The 18,638-nt window shown below is 29.8% G+C and overlaps 2 protein-coding genes across 2 annotated transcripts; both read right to left on the bottom strand.

Annotated features, from left to right (window-relative positions):
• Positions 1–3,207: 3,207 nt before the first annotated feature.
• Positions 3,208–9,135, bottom strand: LOC129906294 (CD109 antigen-like). The gene is made up of 13 exons (XM_055981993.1): positions 8,793–9,135; positions 8,457–8,740; positions 8,291–8,402; positions 8,080–8,229; positions 6,014–6,275; positions 5,798–5,948; positions 5,552–5,730; positions 4,954–5,489; positions 4,564–4,899; positions 4,327–4,504; positions 3,662–4,266; positions 3,446–3,599; positions 3,208–3,382 (listed from the first exon to the last, which is right to left on the bottom strand). The coding sequence occupies exons 1-13, from the start codon at positions 8,997–8,999 to the stop codon at positions 3,342–3,344; spliced, it is 3,195 nt and encodes a 1,064-aa protein (XP_055837968.1). The 5' UTR covers positions 9,000–9,135; the 3' UTR covers positions 3,208–3,341.
• Positions 9,136–11,717: 2,582 nt separating this feature from the next.
• Positions 11,718–12,670, bottom strand: LOC129907559 (thioester-containing protein 1 allele R1-like). Its single transcript, XM_055983838.1, has 3 exons — positions 12,538–12,670; positions 12,035–12,470; positions 11,718–11,975 (listed from the first exon to the last, which is right to left on the bottom strand). Exons 1-3 carry the CDS (start codon positions 12,615–12,617, stop codon positions 11,718–11,720), a joined length of 774 nt encoding a protein of 257 aa, XP_055839813.1. The 5' UTR covers positions 12,618–12,670.
• Between the last annotated feature and the right edge of the window lie 5,968 nt (positions 12,671–18,638).

Genomic DNA, 18,638 nt, shown 5'->3' with positions numbered 1-18,638 from the left:
AAAAAATAAAAAAACCCCAATTTAAATGTAGATAAAAACTTAACTTAAATAAAATATATATATGATTATCCAAAGTTGTTAAAATTAAAAAAAAAAACTAAAAACACTATATTTATGAAAATACTCTTTTTTGTCGTAGAGTAAAAAATTATTTCCACCTATCACTGATACCTAACTGTTTTATTAATTAAAACAAAAACATATTTTTTTTTTAAGTTTATTCTTTTTCTGTTGGTCTCAAGAATAAAATTAATAATATAAATAAATAAAAACAAAAATATAATAAAATAATCAAATAGTTTTTCTAAATTCTAAATAGGTATTAAAAACAAATTGTTACTGTCATGAAACTTGGCAAAAAGTTAGCTTTTATAGTAAGAACCATGGATCAAAAGTCTATATAAAAATTTGGGTGAAATTGAGTTTTTTTTCGCGGAAAAGAGGGAGGGGATGAAGGTCAAAAATATAGTGAAACAAATTTTTTGTGCAATATAAATGAAATGACACACGTTTTTAAAGTATTTTTTGGATTCTAAATCTAATAACAGAAAAAAAAGTTTATACGATTGCTCTAAGAGAAGTTATTGCCGATTAAAAACAAAAGTGGTTTATTTTTTATTTCAATAAGTAAAATATAGTCGAAACCTGTGTGAAAAAAAACATGATACACTGATGAAATTCAGGATGAAGGTTTAACATTAAGTAGACAAAGGATTCATAAAGTTCCTACAAATATTTTTGGTGAAAGGGTGTTATTTTGAGGTCTTGAGTTATGTGTGAGAAAGGTAACATAACAGGTGACGTAAATTTTTGTCAATTTCTTAAACTTGGTAAAAAAATTTTGTTTGTTATAATATATATTACAATCTACAAAATTATTTTTAGCCCAAGTTTGTTTTTTACTTGCGATAAAGGTACTATAGGGCAAGTTAAGGATTCGTAAAAAAAATCGAACTCGAGATAACAATTTTACATGACATTACGATGATGGAGAATGCCAAAAAAGTGGGTCCGGCAATTCTGTCTGTCTGTCTGTCTGTAAGAACCTCGAGCTACAGCCTAAACGGGTTGGGGTCAAAATTCTGCCGGGGTCAAAATTCTTTTGTCAAAATTCTGCTTTCAAAATTCTGCTTTTCAAAATTCTGTTTTTCAAAATTCTGCAAAAAATTTAAAAAGGGTTTGGAAAATGTTAAAAAGCGCGCGCTTTTTAACATTTTCCAAACCCTTTTTTAGTTTTTTGCAAAAATTTGTAAAATCATCTTCTTGAAAAATTTTCTGCTTATTTGATTAATTACCTTCATAATTTGTCATTCTTTGAAAGCAAATTAATTTTTGTTTTATAAATAAATAAATTTGAAAATATTAAGAAAAGGTTTTTAATACATTTCCGAAAATAATTAAAATTTTTTTAATTTATCAAATAAAGATGAATATTCAAAAATTTGAATAAGAAAAGGAATATTTTGTATCAAACATCATCGGTTCCAATAAGTTAAACATATTTTTATTTGAAAGAAAGTCAGTCTATGCATTTTAAAAAATATTTCCGACACTTAAACAAAAAAATTTAGGAAAGTACCAATGTTGAATTACATTAATGAGGTGTATTTTTCTTTAGTCAGCGCATATGCTATAAAAAAAAACAGAATTGGCAGAATTTTTTTGTTCAATTATAATGCTGGCAGAATTTTGAAAAGCAGAATTTTAAAAAGCAGAATACAAAAAAAGCAGAATTTTCGTTAAAAAAGCAGAATTTTGAAGCCAGAATTTTGACCCGATCCCAGCCTAAACTACTGAAGCGATTTTCTTCAATCTTGGTAGTTAACAGTTTTGGGTGATTCCCTAGAGGAGAAATTGAAGTTTTTTTTTTATGACCAAAACTAACGGTACCTGTCATATAACGGAAACAGAAAAGTTGATTTATTTCAAAAACGGCTCTAACGATTTTGATTAAAATTTTTCTGCTTACTCTTACAGATAAGAGCCTCCTTTGATAATAAAAAAAATATTTTTTGTACCGTTATTAACGGTACCTGCCATAGAACGGTTTTTTGGATTTATGAATTTCTCAAAAACGACAAAACAGATTTCGACCAAATTTTTAATACAGAAACGTTTAAACAATCATTATTTAAAAAAGTTTTTAATTTTTAAAAAAACACATTTTTGGATTTTTTAAAAATATTTCAAATTTTTTTTTTGAAAAATCAATTTTTTGAAAACGAGTTGGTGAAAAATTTTGAAATTTTGTTTTTATGTGTAAATTAATTATTATTTATTCAAAATTGCATATCAACTTTTTTTTTGAAAAATGTTAGAAAATTTTTATATAGAAAAAATTATTTTTTTAAAAAACGGCTCTAACGATTTTCGAAAATTTTTTTTCATGGCTAAAAGTGTGTTTTTTTGAGTGAAAACAAAATTGATGGTTCACCCTAATGAAATTTGGTAAAAACGTTGCAACAAACGTTGGAACAAACAAATTTTTGGAATGCCACACCGATGTTTTTTTTTTTTGAAAAAGGTTCTAAATTTTTTCATTTAAAGCTAAAGGTGTTTCTTATGAGAAAAGGAACAATCTATATAATAAAAAAAACTTTTTATCACTGTATATAAAACTTTCTAAATTTTTAATTTTAGGAACAAAAAATTTAAGAAAAAATGGTAAATATAAAATTCTTTATAAATATCGTTTTAAGACATTTTTAAACAGCTAGTCCCATTTTTTCGTTAAAATATTCTTTAAGAAATAATTTTTTGGAAAAAAAAGAAAATTCCAAGTAAAAAAAAAAATTAGCACTTATTTTGTTGTACTTTTCAAAGGGTGATCAACGGTCAAATTGGTAATATATTTTGATTCCATTCGATGCAGCATTAAATAAAATGCACAACTTTGTCGCTCGTATTTGTTTTTCTTTTTATATTATCCATTTTTATTTGTTAATTAATCTTATAAGAAATTTGGGTAGTAAAAAAATTATATAAAATGTAAAAATAACTGTTTTTAAAAATTAGTAGTGCGATAGTACTATTTTTTTTAATCAAAATCGTTTAAGCCCTTTTAAAGAAAAACTACAAACAATTTTTCTAACTATCTCGGTACTAAATTTTCTGCTTTTTCCGGGTTTAATTGTATGGAAAAAAGAGTAAGAATTAACAACTTAACTAAATTAAATTAAAACACCCTTTAAACGTTTAACATTTTTTTTATTAAAATATGATATCATTTTTTGTTTTGCAAATAAATACATTCATAATACAAAATAATATTAGTAATTAAAACAAAAATATTAAATTCATATTAAAATTAGCAACCTAGTTTTTCATCTATCCTTGGTTGATCAACTCTCATTTAGTTTGAAGCTTTTGGCAATTTTTTCATCTTAAAAAATAAATTTTTAAAGTTAATTAGGATAGGAAAAAAAAATTATTCAGAACAAAATACCTCTTTTATGAGTATCATAAAGAACCAACCATCCAGGCTTAGCATTAATCACATTGTACTTTTTCAAAGCTTCCACATTCAAACAATTTCCAATCTTGTTCAAATTTTCAATATACACTACCACCTTATCTTGGCTGGGATCAACTTTAATCGACTGCAAAAGAAATAATATTAAATCGACTTAAGTCTAAAAAAAAAAAATATGTCAAAACCTGCCTTAAATTTCCAAGTTAAACCAACATCTGGTGTGGCTCTCTCCGTAAATATATATCCAGATTGCAGATTAACTTCCATAACCGTCAAATGGTGTTCATCATCATTTCTAAAATCACTTGCGCAAACCTTAAAAACAGTTAAATAATTCGTAGTTTTCAAAATTGTAATATTGGCTGCATAACTCGATGATGATTCCACATCATTTACTAAATTATATTTGTATTTGACATCTACCACAGCAAAACCATATCCTTTGCTTTGAAACTTGATTTTTTGCGATTTTTCCGAAAGCTTAAAAGTTGGTATCATTTGTGAGTTTTCCGAATTCACTTGAAATTTACCAAATTTTCTTTGATCTTCTTCTTTATATAAAATACTGAGATTTGTTCGACTCAAGTTTAGACCATCAACGAGTATAATCATTGCATGCAAAGCTATCATGTGAGTTAAAGATGTTTTGCCATCGTCTGAAGCTATTAAGCCCTGTATAATGTGAAAGTTCTGTCGAACTTTTTTATTGGATTCGAAAAGATTCATCAAACAATCAGCAGTTGTTTCGAGGTGTGATTGAACTGTATCTACTCCTTCCCAAAGCATTTTCTTGTCTAGAATAAAATTTAAAAAATAATTTTTTTAAAAAAAGAAGATTTTTTTGAAAAACTTACTTTTCAAAGAAGCAGTTTTTGTAAGCTGTTTAACTCTTTCTCTAGCTTTTTCATGCCTTCCCAAAAGTAAAACATATGTTGACAAGACCGAAACTGAAGATTGTTCCAAATTGTTAGACTTTTCGTACAAATAATTAAGACCCTTAAAAATAACATCATTATGAGCAGTTCTCCAATCCTGCAAAAATTCAAATTTTTCAACCAATTTGCCAGAGCGTTTGCATCAAGAAAACTTACATTATCCATTAGAAATACAATCACAATAAAAGCTGTGTACTCAAGATCTTTTTTAATACCCTCTCTCGATGTGAAACCACCACTTTCTTCTTGCCTCTCTTTAAGGTACTTCAAGCCTCTTTCAAAGACTTTCGAATCAATTTTTATGAATTTTTTCGACTGCCTTAAGCCCCACAATGCAAAAGCTGTTTGCCAAATATCACCACTTCTTTCAGTTTTCTTATCGAAAAGTCCAAAAGACCCGTCTAAATGTTGGAAACATTGTTGATTTTGGTAGCCAATTTCTAAATAAAGTTTAATTTTGTTTTCTAAACTTGGTGATGTGTGATTGAGAACCTATAAAAATATACTTGTAAGAGCTTTAAAAGCTTTTAAAAATCAATAACAAACCTTATGGTATTCTAAAACTAGTGAATTTGAGATAATAAATCTCATATTGTCTTCACCATTTCCATAAGGAACACGTGCATTTTTTTGAAGGCTTGCCAATAGAGGTCTAAATACATCACCAGCTATTGAAAGTTCAACACTCTGAGACCCCGCTACAGCATTTGGGGGAATATCAATTGTGATTTCTTTTTCATCAGAGCCTTCTTCGGGTAAATGAATCAGGTGGGTTTTTGAGATTTCATAAGGGACCCCATCAGATTTGACACTTAGGGTCTTTAAAATCGCATCACTTGCCATGGGGGACAAAGCTTTGACAGTTACGTTATGTAATCCTGACTTGAGTGGCTTTAGAAATACTAAAACCTTTTCTCTTTTACCTGCAGGTACAAGTTTTGATATAGCTTCTTTAGGCTTCAAAACAGTATCAGGGGTCTTAAAAATCTCAATATTGTCGCTATGTTTTTCGATCATCACATTAGTCATAGCGTCTTTCTTCATATAATTACTGATGTAAATGGGGACCTCAACGGTTTCACCTGCAAGCAAAGAAAGAAAATTCAACAAATCAAAAATTTGAGGTCCAAATTGTCATTTTTACCTTCTTTAACTGAGTTTGGTAAATCAATTGATACAAAAAAGTCTTGAAAAACTTTAAAATTTGTAGCTTTCTTTGTTAGAGTTAATCCAGTTGTGGGATTCAGTGAGAAGCCAGTAATGGCCCAAGATGTTATAGCATCTGGAGCAGTTTCCATTAAATTGAGACCTCCTGCTGGGGTACTTTTACATTTTGTTTAAAGTTTATATATTTTTTTTTTTTTTTTTTGAAATAAAGACATCATCATACTTTTCAAAATCCTTATATAACCAACTTTCTGAAAAAAGTTTTCGTAAACGTGGGAATTCTAAACTTGGTTTATCGAATTGTTCAGGCAGATTTTCATCTCGATCTTGTGGTAGAATTCCAAATATGGGGATTATATCGTCTTCTCCAAATCCTATTAACAAGAGTAAATTAATTTTATTTTTTTAATAAAACTGAATTAATTTTTTCATTTTTAACTTGTGCCAAGTTTTGTAAAAGCATTTGTAAATGTTATCAATCCTGCTTTAATTCCTGGAAATGAACTTGTATCAATACTTGAAGCATCATAATTTCGAAGTTTTGTATAAAAATGATCTTCAGTTAAATCATCTAAACTGTTAATGCCTTGCAATATTCTATGATCTAGTGCCATTAAACCAACATAGGAGTTTTTGTCAGTTGTCACGTTTATATTCACTAATGATCCGGGTTTTGCTTCTTCATCGGTGGTTATTTGGATCTAAAAAAATTGAAAATAAGTTTTCTTTTTTTTACTATTTCAAAGTAAAATGTTATAATAAAATAAACATCATTTTGAATAATCTTTTACACAAAACCAAGTAGGTGTGCTATTTTATTGTATATTTGTATAGAAAGAAACTTTTAGAAAAAAAAAATTGAAAGTTCTCTAAAATTTTTCAAAAAAAAAGTTGGTAAGCCATATTTAAATATTATTAAACACATAAATTCAAAATTTGGATATAATTCAGCAAATCGTTTTAAAAATATTAACTGCTCAAAAAAAAAATTTAAAGAATCGAACCCAAAAATGTGTTTTTTGAAAATTTTGAAAATTTTTAATATAACCATTATTTTAACTTTTCTGTATAAGAGTTTTGGTTGAAATCGGCTATGTCATTTACGAGAAATTCACTAATCAAAAAAGACGTTTTATAGCAGGTACCGTTAATAACGGTTCAAAAAATGTTTTTTTTTTTTTATTTCAAAAGTAGGATCTTATGGTTATACTATATACAATTTTTTTTAATAAAAACCGGTGCCTGTTTTTTACCAAAAATTTTAGGATGATCTATTCGAATTTAAAAATATAAATTAAGAAATAGATATATAAAATTTGTTTCTTAAATTAAAAAAACATGTTTTCAAAATTTGAAACAAGCAAATTTAATTTCTTCTATGAAAAAAGAAGTTTTATAAAAAATATTTTAAAATATGTATGATTAAAAAAAAAAGTTTCTTAATAGTTTTATTTTTATATAAATCCATTTTTTTTTTTTTTATTTTTAAAAAAGTTACTAAAATTTTATTTATTAATTTTCGTTGAAATCGATTAAATTGTTATAAGAAATTAAGGAATCAAGAAAACGGTTCCATGACAGGTTAAAAAGAATTCAAGAACTAGGTATTTTTTAATTTCAAAAGTTTTTAAAAATACAAATTTATTGCAAATGAAAAAAAAAATTGCATAAAAACAAATGTATATTGGAACTGAAAAAATTGCATTAAGAAAATAATTTGAATTTTGTTGCAAATGGGAAATAGGTATTTGCATTGAAAATAAAACTTTAATTGCAAATAAAAATATTTTGCGTTACAAAAAAATTGCTGCAAATAAAAAATTTTTTGCAACAAAATTCAATGCAAAATGTGTGCACTAAATATTTTTTTTTTATTTTAAAACAAAATATTGAGTGCACACATTTTTCATTGAATTTCTTTTTTCAATGCCAATTTGTTTCATTTGCAATAGCAATTTTTTTAATGCAAAAAAAAATTTATTTGCAATAAATATTTTTTTCTAATTTCAAACGCATTTTTTTTTTAAATTGATATTTTTACAACAATGGCTTACAAACACTTTTAAGGTGTTTAATGAATTTGCGTGCACTTATTTTATTCAATTAATATGTGTTCTCAAGATAATTGACTTTAATTAATATCTTAATTTTAATGCGCTATCTATTCGAATGAATAATTAAATTATCAAATTTGTTTTGTCCACATTAAAAAGTAGCCATTTTTGTGTTCAAAGCGTTTGGATACTTTTGCACAATTTTTCTTCCTTTGAGAGAATTTTAGCCCCACTCCTTAAAATTTAATATTATTTTATATTTTTGTTTAGAAAGTACCCAAACTAATGTAATATTTGACGACAAGCAAATTAAGTGAACAGTGCTGCTACCGATAGATGGACTTGGATCACCCGGGTGTATACGTACTTTTTTTTAATGATAATTTCGTAAGGAAAAGTAATCCAAAATTTATTAAAAAAAAAAATAGTAATAGGAAAAAAAAATACTCACTGAATTTTGAAAAGCTCTTTTTGTAAAAATATCCTTTATTTGTCCAGCAAAGATTCTACTATCAACACGATGAACATAGACTGTAATTTTTGGAACCATTGCATAGGTGACATCAAAACCAAAAATATGTATTTTTTGATTATCTGGTACCTTTTTTTTTTATAAAAACAGATTTAACAAATAGAAAAAAAAAAATTATAATTATACTTACCTTTACGTGAGTTGATTGAATTATATCGCCTCTTGATACAATATCATATGAAAAATGATCAATCGGATCAGAGCTTTTAAGTTTCATTAAAAGTTTTTTACCTACTTCAGGACTTTTAAAGGAAATTAAAAAAAAGTATTTAAAGCACTATTCGATCTGATCTTACCTTTCTGTTAAAACATCCAAAAAAAAGGTGTCTACATTTTTCTGGATTATTTCTGATCGAGATCTAACACCTTCATATTCAGCATACAAAGAACATTCTGAAAAATTACGATTTTCTAATTTTATACTTGGATCTTTTCCAATGTGATGTGTGAATTCAGTTTTCACTGGTTCATAGCCCAAACTTGTAAGTTCCGAGCCACTATTACATTCTATTATTATTTTAATTGGAGATCCTTTATCTTCAATTGGCTTATCATCTAAGTCTGTTATTGAAACTTTAACCTTGAAGAAAATGAAATTCAAAATGCAAAATATAATTATTTTTAAAATTTACCTTAAACTCAATGTTTGTATCAGGATCAAAGACTTTCGGAGCTTGGAGTATGATTTTATTTGGTTGACTATGAATTGAAATTTCCATTTTAGCTTCAGATTGTTGTTCGGTCATTGCATCGGTTACAGTAGCGGTAACTTCATATTTATAGAGTACATAAGATCCGGTATTTTCAAAACTGTTTTCAATTTTAAGATCATTTTTCATATCTATAATGATTGGTGTATTTTCATTGATTTGATTCACTTTTCTGACAACTGTCGGGAGTTCTCTATCTTGCAAGACAGAATATGTGTTTTTCAGGAGAAGTGTTAAATTTCCTTTGACTGGTTCACCATAGAAATAGCTAAAACAAAGTCAATTTATTTAAGTTAGGTTAATTTTCGTTTCACTTTGTAGTTATTAATAAAGTTTTAAGATTCGTATGATAGCTTATTAAAGAGTTGTGTTCAAAATAGGTACATTTTGGACCAATTTCTATATTTTTTCAATACATTAAGTCGAAAAAGGTGTACATTTTTTTAGTCAAGGTATACCAGTTTGAAAAATTGGAAAAAAAGTCAAATTTCGAAAATCACAGAATGGAGGGTAAAAAATATTATATTTTTGAAACCGAATTTTATTAAAATATTTTCATATAGTCATTAGTCAAATCAGACAGAAAATTAGGGGAAACATCACTTAATTTAAATTATTAACAGGACTTTCTTTGCGGACCTAAGCCTTACAATATTTTTAAAATTTTAATTTTAATATTTGTTGCCCAAAAAAATTGTGTGGTGAATATGTTTTACTTTCACACAATTCGGAAATACTTTACACTGCAGATCAGGCAAATAAAAAACACAATTTCTTCAAAGTAATAATGCATCTCGTTGATCCTTAAAAGAGATTACAGTATTATTGGTTTAATCTGATCCTGTCCCTTAACCTATAATTTTAAGAATAAAGGCACCATTGTTATTGATTGTACAAAAATTCTTAATATTTTTAATGATTTTTAGTTTCTAAAGATTACTGAAAAAAATAAATAAACTAGCTATTTAATTTTAGCTCATTTTCATTCAACGGTATGGACGATAAAAAATGTTATGTCGGTCTATGATTTAACCAAAGCATATGACATGGTTAATCGTAAGGATAAATATTTAAGAAAAACTATAGAAACTTAAAGGCTATCAACACTTCAACACTCTTCATGTTTAATTGGTTTATTGGTCAAAATCATGGAAGTAAGAAATTTCGATATCCGAATCCGAATTATTAATTTAACTTTCTTTAATGATCAAAATTTCATGCTCAAATGTTGCCTATATAGCTTGGTAGGTAACAAACGGAGAGAACACAAAAAAGTGTATTCTTGAATTAACAGCAAATGGTTATAATCTTTTAAAAACGACTGTAAAAGTCTAAGACATTAGGCCTTACATAAATCAAATATTCCTTTATTTCATTGTTTAACAACCATTATATTTTAAAATAAAATGCACGACTATGTTTACCATAAGAGCAATTTTGTAGTGGCTCTTATCTTAAAACTTTCTATGAACAAGGTAAATTAAGATTTAATTTAATAAAAGAATTTCACCACCAATGTAATTAAAAATATAAAAAAAATAGTTTTTTTTTTTTACTAACGAAACACCGTTTTAAATGATTTTGATCAAAAAAATTAGTAAGCCATCTGATTCCTTGTATGTAAATAATTTTTGAAAATCGTTAGAGCCAACCGTAAAAAAAATAATTTTGTATTAATAAAAATTTTCTAACATTTTTCAAAAAAGCCATTTTTAATAAATAATTAATTAACATTTAAGAACAAAATTTCAAAATATTTCACTGACCCGTTTTCAAAAAATTATACAAAAAACGAAATTTTAAAGATTTTCTCGATTTAACGATTAAACGGTAAGATAAACGATAAAAGTGTAGAAAGCCTTTTTTGTAGAGCGTTCATTTTCCTATAAGAATATGTAAGGAAAAAAGTCAATTAATAAAAAAATAATTTTTTTTTTCAGTTCTTTTTTCGGAGGACCTTACCATTAATATAAAGAATTCATATTTGGTGTGTATATTGTAGAGGTGTCTAGCAATCGGTTTTTCGGAAAAAAAGGAAAAGGAATTTCGATTTTTTTGACCCACCCTAATGTACCTAGGTATACTTTAAAAATGCAAAAATGTGTTTTTTGTTTTTAATTTTGTAAAATTTTAATATTACGGTTACTTAACTCTTTCTAACCCAGCGTTACTCTCATGTAACATAATATTTAAGAATTGGTAAAAAATATTCCATTAAAAATTTTTTTAGGTTTCGATGGCTTAATTGAAAGATAATAATGTACCTTAGGTGTTAAAAATATTATCAAACAAAAATGTTCTTAATTAACTCAAGTATTTCGTTTGTGATGGTCGATAATAAAATAAACATCAATCACTCGTATTAATTTTAATCGATTAAATGAGCAAAACTCAAGTAAGACTTTTAATCTAATGATGTACCTTCTTCCTAGAATATATCTGACAAAATGAACCCCAACTCATCAAAAGACTTGCCTGCCAGCTGCTTTATTCACCTAGAATCTTTCCTTCGATTCTCGGTTAACTTTAAATTAAATACACATAAATTAAGTTAACAGCTGACATCATTCCACTGTAATTTTTAAATTTTAATCCCTCCAACCTACCTACAACCTAAAGAAAAGTTGTTTACACCTGGGTACGCAAAACTAACTTACAATTATTTTATTAATATCACCGGCAGACCATAAAACCAATTCACATTGAGATCAATAAGCTATTTCTATCTATCTTCAAAATAGCTACTATGAACTACGTAACTACAAAGTCACACGAAAAATGTGCGATTAGCATAATGACCATTGAACTTAAATTTTATTGAAGGTATACAAAAAAATATATAAACACTCACCTAGCACTTATCGCTACAGCTATCTTATTCTCAGCGTAAGCAACATTTGATTTAGTTAATATTCTCACCGAAAATATCGGTAGCACATATTTTGCAACTTGAAAACTTTTCTCTGCCGCAGCATCTCCACCAATCTCGACTTTAATCTTCCAATCGCCCAACACTGGCGAATCAGAAATTTGAAATTCACCCTTAAAAACGCCTTTCACTAATTTCACATCGGCGATATGCTTCATCAGATAATCTTGGCTATCCTGTTAACGAATGCATACATTTAAAATTTAAAAAACAATTAAGGCTCACAAACACTCACATAAATCAAAACAAATATCTTCTGATCAATTATTTGAGCTGGTCGTGTTAAATGATCAATACAAATCACACGAAATTTGACCGATTCACCTGGCTTATATTTGGGTTTGTTGGTTTGAATGAAAACCGAATAGGAATTATGTTCGAAGTTAATATGAGCTGAATCCCTGCTCTGAATTCCACGATAACCAGAAATTTCTAACTTTCCGCGTTTACCATACAAAGAAGACACTTGGAGTTCGACCAATTTCACTGAATTCGGAAGAACTTCAACCAATTGAAATCCATGTAAACGTTCGATGTGACCGTTTCTGATGTTTTCGGAGCTTTTCAAAGATATATTAAACCAGCAGGAATTTCGAAAATTGTTTAACGCAATTGACATATGCATAATAGAATCCGATCGCACTGTTCCAGGTGCAACAATCAAATACATTCTGCGAAGATTAAATCGAATTAATAAACACAAAACCAAGGAAATTAATAAAAAAATATTAAACGAACCCCTCTTTGTTTGTTAAAACGTGATGGGAAAAGTAAAAAAAAATAATTATCAAAACTATTAAAAATCGATTTGATGACATTTTTTTCAAGTCGTGCCGTGAAGTTCAAGTTGAACTACTTCGAGAGACAGCAAAATTATGACTGATAAGCAAACACGATTTTTTATATGAAGACCGGCGAATGTGAATTGATGACGTAGAGAGTGGTCAATAATCAGCATGCTTTAGATAATGATTAAAATTGTTTAGAATTCATCTAGAAGTAATTTTCATCCATCTACTTTTAGGCGGAACGAAAATTAAGAAAAAAATTTGTATTGTTTAGTTTAAGGAGATGATCGTAACGGACAATTAAAAAACCGTTGATCAACAGCATAAACGAACAAAATCTTAGAGATCATCAGGGAGTGAAAAGAGTGTATTTATGGAGTGAAAAGTCCTTATTAAAAAGCCTTCATAATGTATGAGAACTCCAGGGAGTGAAAAGTGTGCTTTCATCGAGTAAAAAGTCCTCATTAAAAAGTCTTCATAATGAATGAGAACTTCAGGGAGTGAAAAGTGTGCCTTCATCGAGTAAAAAGTCCTCATTAAAAAGTCTTCATAATGAATAAGAACTTCAGGGAGTGAAAAGTGTGCCTTCACGAAGTAAAAAGTCCTCATTAAAAAGTCTTCATAATGAATGAGAACTTCAGGAAGTGAAAAGTGTGCCTTCATCGAGTAAAAAGTCCTCATTAAAAAGTCTTCATAATGAATAAGAACTTCAGGGAGTGAAAAGTGTGCCTTCATCGAGTAAAAAGCCCTCATTAAAAAGTCTTCATAATGAATGAGAACTTCAGGAAGTGAAAAGTGTCCCTTCATGGAGTAAAATGTCCTCATTAAAAAGTCTTCATAATGAATGAGAACTTCAGGGAGTGAAAATTGTGCCTTCATGGAGTAAAAAGCACTCATTAAAAAGTCTTCATAATGAATAAGAACTTCAGGGAGTGAAAAGTGTGCCTTCACGAAGTAAAAAGTCCTCATTAAAAAGTCTTCATAATGAATGAGAACTTCAGGGAGTGAAAATTGTGCCTTCATGGAATAAAAAGCACTCATTAAAAAGTCTTCATAATGAATAAGAACTTCAGGGAGTGAAAAGTGTGCCTTCATGGAGTAAAAAGTCCTCATTAAAAAGTCTTCATAATGTATGAGAACTTCAGGGAGTGAAAAGTGTCCCTTCATGGAGTAAAAAGTCCTCATTAAAAAGCCTTCATAAGGAATGAGAACTTCAGGGAGTGAAAAGTGTGCCTTCATGGAGTAAAAACTCCTCATTAAAAAGTCTTCATAATGAATGAGAACTTCAGGGAGTGAAAATTATGCCTTCATGGAGTAAAAAGTCCTCATTAAAAAGTCTTCATAATGAATGAGAACTTCAGGGAGTGAAAGGTGTGCCTTCATGGAGTAAAAAGTCCTCATTTAAAAGACTTCATAATGAATGAGAACTTCAGGGAGTGAAAAGTGTGCCTTCATGGAGTAAAAAGTCCTCATTTAAAAGTCTTCATAATGACTGAGAACTTCAGGGAGTAAAAAGTGTGCCTTCATGGAGTAAAAAGTCCTCATTTAAAAGTCTTCATAATGAATGAGAACTTCAGGGAGTGAAAAGTGTGCCTTCATGGAGTAATAACTCCTCATTAAAAAGTCTTCATAATGAATGAGAACTTCAGGGAGTGAAAAGTGTGCCTTCATGGAGTAAAAAGTCCTCATTTAAAAGTCTTCATAATGAATGAGAACTTCAGGGAGTGAAAAGTGTGCCTTCATGGAGTACAAAGTCCTCATTTAAAAGTCTTCATAATGAATGAGAACTTCAGGGAGTGAAAAGTGTGCCTTCATGGAGTAATAACTCCTCATTAAAAAGTCTTCATAATGAATGAGAACTTCAAGGAGTGAAAAGTGTGCCTTCATGGAGTAAAAAGTCCTCATTTAAAAGTCTTCATAATGAATGAGAACTTCAGGGAGTGAAAAGTGTGCCTTTATGGAGTAAAAAGTCCTCATTAAAAAGTCTTCATATAGTATGAGAACTTCAGGGAGTGAAATTATGCCTTCATGGAGTAAAAAGTCCTCATTAAAAAGTCTTCATATTGTATGAGAACATCAGGGAGTGAAAAGTGCCTTCACGGAGTAAAAACTCCTCATTAAAAAGTCTTCATAATGAATGAGAACTTCAGGGAGTGAAAAGTGTGCCTTCATGGAGTAAAAAGTCCTCATTAAAAAGTCTTCATATTGTATGAGAACTTCAGGGAGTGAAATTATGCCTTCATGGAGTAAAAAGTCCTCATTAAAAAGTCTTCATATTGTATGAGAACTTCATAGAGTGAAAAGTGCCTTCACGGAGTAAAAACTCCTCATTAAAAAGTCTTCATAATGAATGAGAACTTCAGGGAGTGAAAAGTGTGCCTTCATGGAGTAAAAACTCCTCATTAAAAAGTCTTCATAATGAATGAGAACTTCAGGGAGTGAAAAGTGTGCCTTCATGGAGTAATAACTCCTCATTAAAAAGTCTTCATAATGAATGAGAACTTCAGGGAGTGAAAAGTGTGCCTTCATGGAGTAAAAAGTCCTCATTTAAAAGTCTTCATAATGAATGAGAACTTCAGGGAGTAAAAAGTGTGCCTTCATGGAGTAAAAAGTCCTCATTTAAAAGTCTTCATAATGAATGAGAACTTCAGGGAGTGAAAAGTGTGCCTTCATGGAGTAATAACTCCTCATTAAAAAGTCTTCATAATGAATGAGAACTTCAGGGAGTGAAAAGTGTGCCTTCATGGAGTAAAAACTCCTCATTAAAAAGTCTTCATAATGAATGAGAACTTCAGGGAGTGAAAAGTGTGCCTTCATGGAGTAAAAAGTCCTCATTAAAAAGTCTTCATATAGTATGAGAACTTCAGGGAGTGAAATTATGCCTTCATGGAGTAAAAAGTCCTCATTAAAAAGTCTTCATATTGTATGAGAACTTCAGGGAGTGAAAAGTGCCTTCACGGAGTAAAAACTCCTCATTAAAAAGTCTTCATAATGAATGAGAACTTCAGGGAGTGAAAAGTGTGCCTTCATGGAGTAAAAAGTCCTCATTAAAAAGTCTTCATATTGTATGAGAACTTCAGGGAGTGAAATTATGCCTTCATGGAGTAAAAAGTCCTCATTAAAAAGTCTTCATATTGTATGAGAACTTCAGGGAGTGAAAAGTGCCTTCACGGAGTAAAAACTCCTCATTAAAAAGTCTTCATAATGAATGAGAACTTCAGGGAGTGAAAAGTGTGCCTTCATGGAGTAAAAACTCCTCATTAAAAAGTCTTCATAATGAATGAGAACTTCAGGGAGTGAAAAGTGTGCCTTCATGGAGTAATAACTCCTCATTAAAAAGTCTTCATAATGAATGAGAACTTCAGGGAGTGAAAAGTGTGCCTTCATGGAGTAAAAAGTCCTCATTTAAAAGTCTTCATAATGAATGAGAACTTCAGGGAGTAAAAAGTGTGCCTTCATGGAGTAAAAAGTCCTCATTTAAAAGTCTTCATAATGAATGAGAACTTCAGGGAGTGAAAAGTGTGCCTTCATGGAGTAATAACTCCTCATTAAAAAGTCTTCATAATGAATGAGAACTTCAGGGAGTGAAAAGTGTGCCTTCATGGAGTAAAAAGTCCTCATTTAAAAGTCTTCATAATGAATGAGAACTTCAGGGAGTGAAAAGTGTGCCTTTATGGAGTAAAAAGTCCTCATTAAAAAGTCTTCATATAGTATGAGAACTTCAGGGAGTGAAATTATGCCTTCATGGAGTAAAAAGTCCTCATTAAAAAGTCTTCATATTGTATGAGAACTTCAGGGAGTGAAAAGTGCCTTCACGGAGTAAAAACTCCTCATTAAAAAGTCTTCATAATGAATGAGAACTTCAGGGAGTGAAAAGTGTGCCTTCATGGAGTAAAAAGTCCTCATTAAAAAGTCTTCATATTGTATGAGAACTTCAGAGAGTGAAATTATGCCTTCATGGAGTAAAAAGTCCTCATTAAAAAGTCTTCATATTGTATGAGAACTTCAGGGAGTGAAAAGTGCCTTCACGGAGTAAAAACTCCTCATTAAAAAGTCTTCATAATGAATGAGAACTTCAGGGAGTGAAAAGTGTGCCTTCATGGAGTAAAAACTCCTCATTAAAAAGTCTTCATAATGAATGAGAACTTCAGGGAGTGAAAAGTGTGCCTTCATGGAGTAAAAAGTCCTCATTAAAAAGTCTTCATATTGTATGAGAACTTCAGGGAGTGAAAAGTGTGCCTTTATGGAGTAAAAAGTCCTCATTAAAAAGTCTTCATATTGTATGAGATCTTCAGGGAGTGAAAAGTGCCTTCATGGAGTAAAAACTCCTCATTAAAAAGTCTTCATAATGAATGAGAACTTCAGGGAGTGAAAATTATGCCTTCATGGAGTAAAAAGTCCTCATTAAAAAGCCTTCATAAGGAATGAGAACTTCAGGGAGTGAAAAGTGTGCCTTCATGGAGTAAAAACTCCTCATTAAAAAGTCTTCATAATGAATGAGAACTTCAGGGAGTGAAAAGTGTGCCTTCATGGAGTAAAAAGTCCTCATTAAAAAGTCTTCATATTGTATGAGAACTTCAGGGAGTGAAAAGTGTGCCTTTATGGAGTAAAAAGTCCTCATTAAAAAGTCTTCATATTGTATGAGATCTTCAGGGAGTGAAAAGTGCCTTCATGGAGTAAAAACTCCTCATTAAAAAGTCTTCATAATGAATGAGAACTTCAGGGAGTGAAAATTATGCCTTCATGGAGTAAAAAGTCCTCATTAAAAAGTCTTCATAATGAATGAGAACTTCAGGGAGTGAAAGGTGTGCCTTCATGGAGTAAAAAGTCCTCATTTAAAAGACTTCATAATGAATGAGAACTTCAGGGAGTGAAAGGTGTGCCTTCATGGAGTAAAAAGTCCTCATTTAAAAGTCTTCATAATGAATGAGAACTTCAGGGAGTGAAAAGTGTGCCTTCATGGAGTAATAACTCCTCATTAAAAAGTCTTCATAATGAATGAGAACTTCAGGGAGTGAAAAGTGTGCCTTCATGGAGTAAAAAGTCCTCATTAAAAAGTCTTCATATTGTATGAGAACTTCAGGGAGTGAAAAGTGTGCCTTTATGGAGTAAAAAGTCCTCATTAAAAAGTCTTCATATTGTATGAGAACTTCAGGGAGTGAAAAGTTCGCCTTTATGGAGTAAAAAGTCCTCATTAAAAAGTCTTCATATTGTATGAGATCTTCAGGGAGTGAAAAGTGCCTTCATGGAGTAAAAACTCCTCATTAAAAAGTCTTCATAATGAATGAGAACTTCAGGGAGTGAAAATTATGAATTCATGGAGTAAAAAGTCCTCATTAAAAAGTCTTCATAATGAATGAGAACTTCAGGGAGTGAAAGGTGTGCCTTCATGGAGTAAAAAGTCCTCATTTAAAAGACTTCATAATGAATGAGAACTTCAGGGAGTGAAAGGTGTGCCTTCATGGAGTTAAATGTCCTCATTTAAAAGACTTCATAATAAATGAGAACTTCAGGGAGTGAAAGGTGTGCCTTCATGGAGTTAAATGTCCTCATTAAAAAGTTTTCATAATGAATGAGAACTTCAGGGAGTGAAAAGTGTGCCTTTATGGAGTAAAAAGTCCTCATTAAAAAAGTCTTCATAATGAATGAGAACTTCAGGGAGTGAAAGGTGTGCCTTCATGGAGTAAAAAGTCCTCATTTAAAAGACTTCATAATGAATGAGAACTTCAGGGAGTGAAAGGTGTGCCTTCATGGAGTAAAAAGTCCTCATTTAAAAGACTTCATAATGAATGAGAACTTCAGGGAGTGAAAGGTGTGCCTTCATGGAGTAAAAAGTCCTCATTTAAAAGACTTCATAATGAATGAGAACTTCAGGGAGTGAAAGGTGTGCCTTCACTCAAGTAGCACACTGGTGTATAAATTGGTGTAAATTCATTAATTTTGGTGTTAAATTGAGGAAATTGAAAAAATATGGTGTATTTCTCAAAATTAGTGGTATAAAAATTATACCACTGTCTTTTCTGTAAAAAATTTCAACATTGTTTTAAGATT

This window comes from Episyrphus balteatus, chromosome 1, assembly GCF_945859705.1.
Source record: "Episyrphus balteatus chromosome 1, idEpiBalt1.1, whole genome shotgun sequence".
NCBI classification, from domain to species: Eukaryota; Metazoa; Arthropoda; class Insecta; order Diptera; family Syrphidae; genus Episyrphus; species Episyrphus balteatus.
Note: the sequence above shows the minus strand (reverse complement) of the source record. Positions and strands in the feature narration are given on the sequence as shown.

Excerpts from the sequence above, each read along its gene's own strand:
- LOC129907559 (XM_055983838.1), bottom strand. The coding sequence starts at position 12,617 with ATGTCATCAAATCGATTTTTAATAGTTTTGATAATTATTTTTTTTTAC. Across the intron at positions 12,471-12,537 it reads GTTTTAACAAACAAAGAGGG|AATGTATTTGATTGTTGCAC; the intron begins GTTCGTTTAATA and ends TAATCTTCGCAG. Across the intron at positions 11,976-12,034 it reads AGATATTTGTTTTGATTTAT|GATAGCCAAGATTATCTGAT; the intron begins GTGAGTGTTTGT and ends ATTCGTTAACAG.
- LOC129906294 (XM_055981993.1), bottom strand. The coding sequence starts at position 8,999 with ATGAAAAATGATCTTAAAATTGAAAACAGTTTTGAAAATACCGGATCT. Across the intron at positions 8,403-8,456 it reads TTGGATGTTTTAACAGAAAG|TCCTGAAGTAGGTAAAAAAC; the intron begins GTAAGATCAGAT and ends TTCCTTTAAAAG. Across the intron at positions 4,900-4,953 it reads TAGTTTTAGAATACCATAAG|GTTCTCAATCACACATCACC; the intron begins GTTTGTTATTGA and ends ATATTTTTATAG.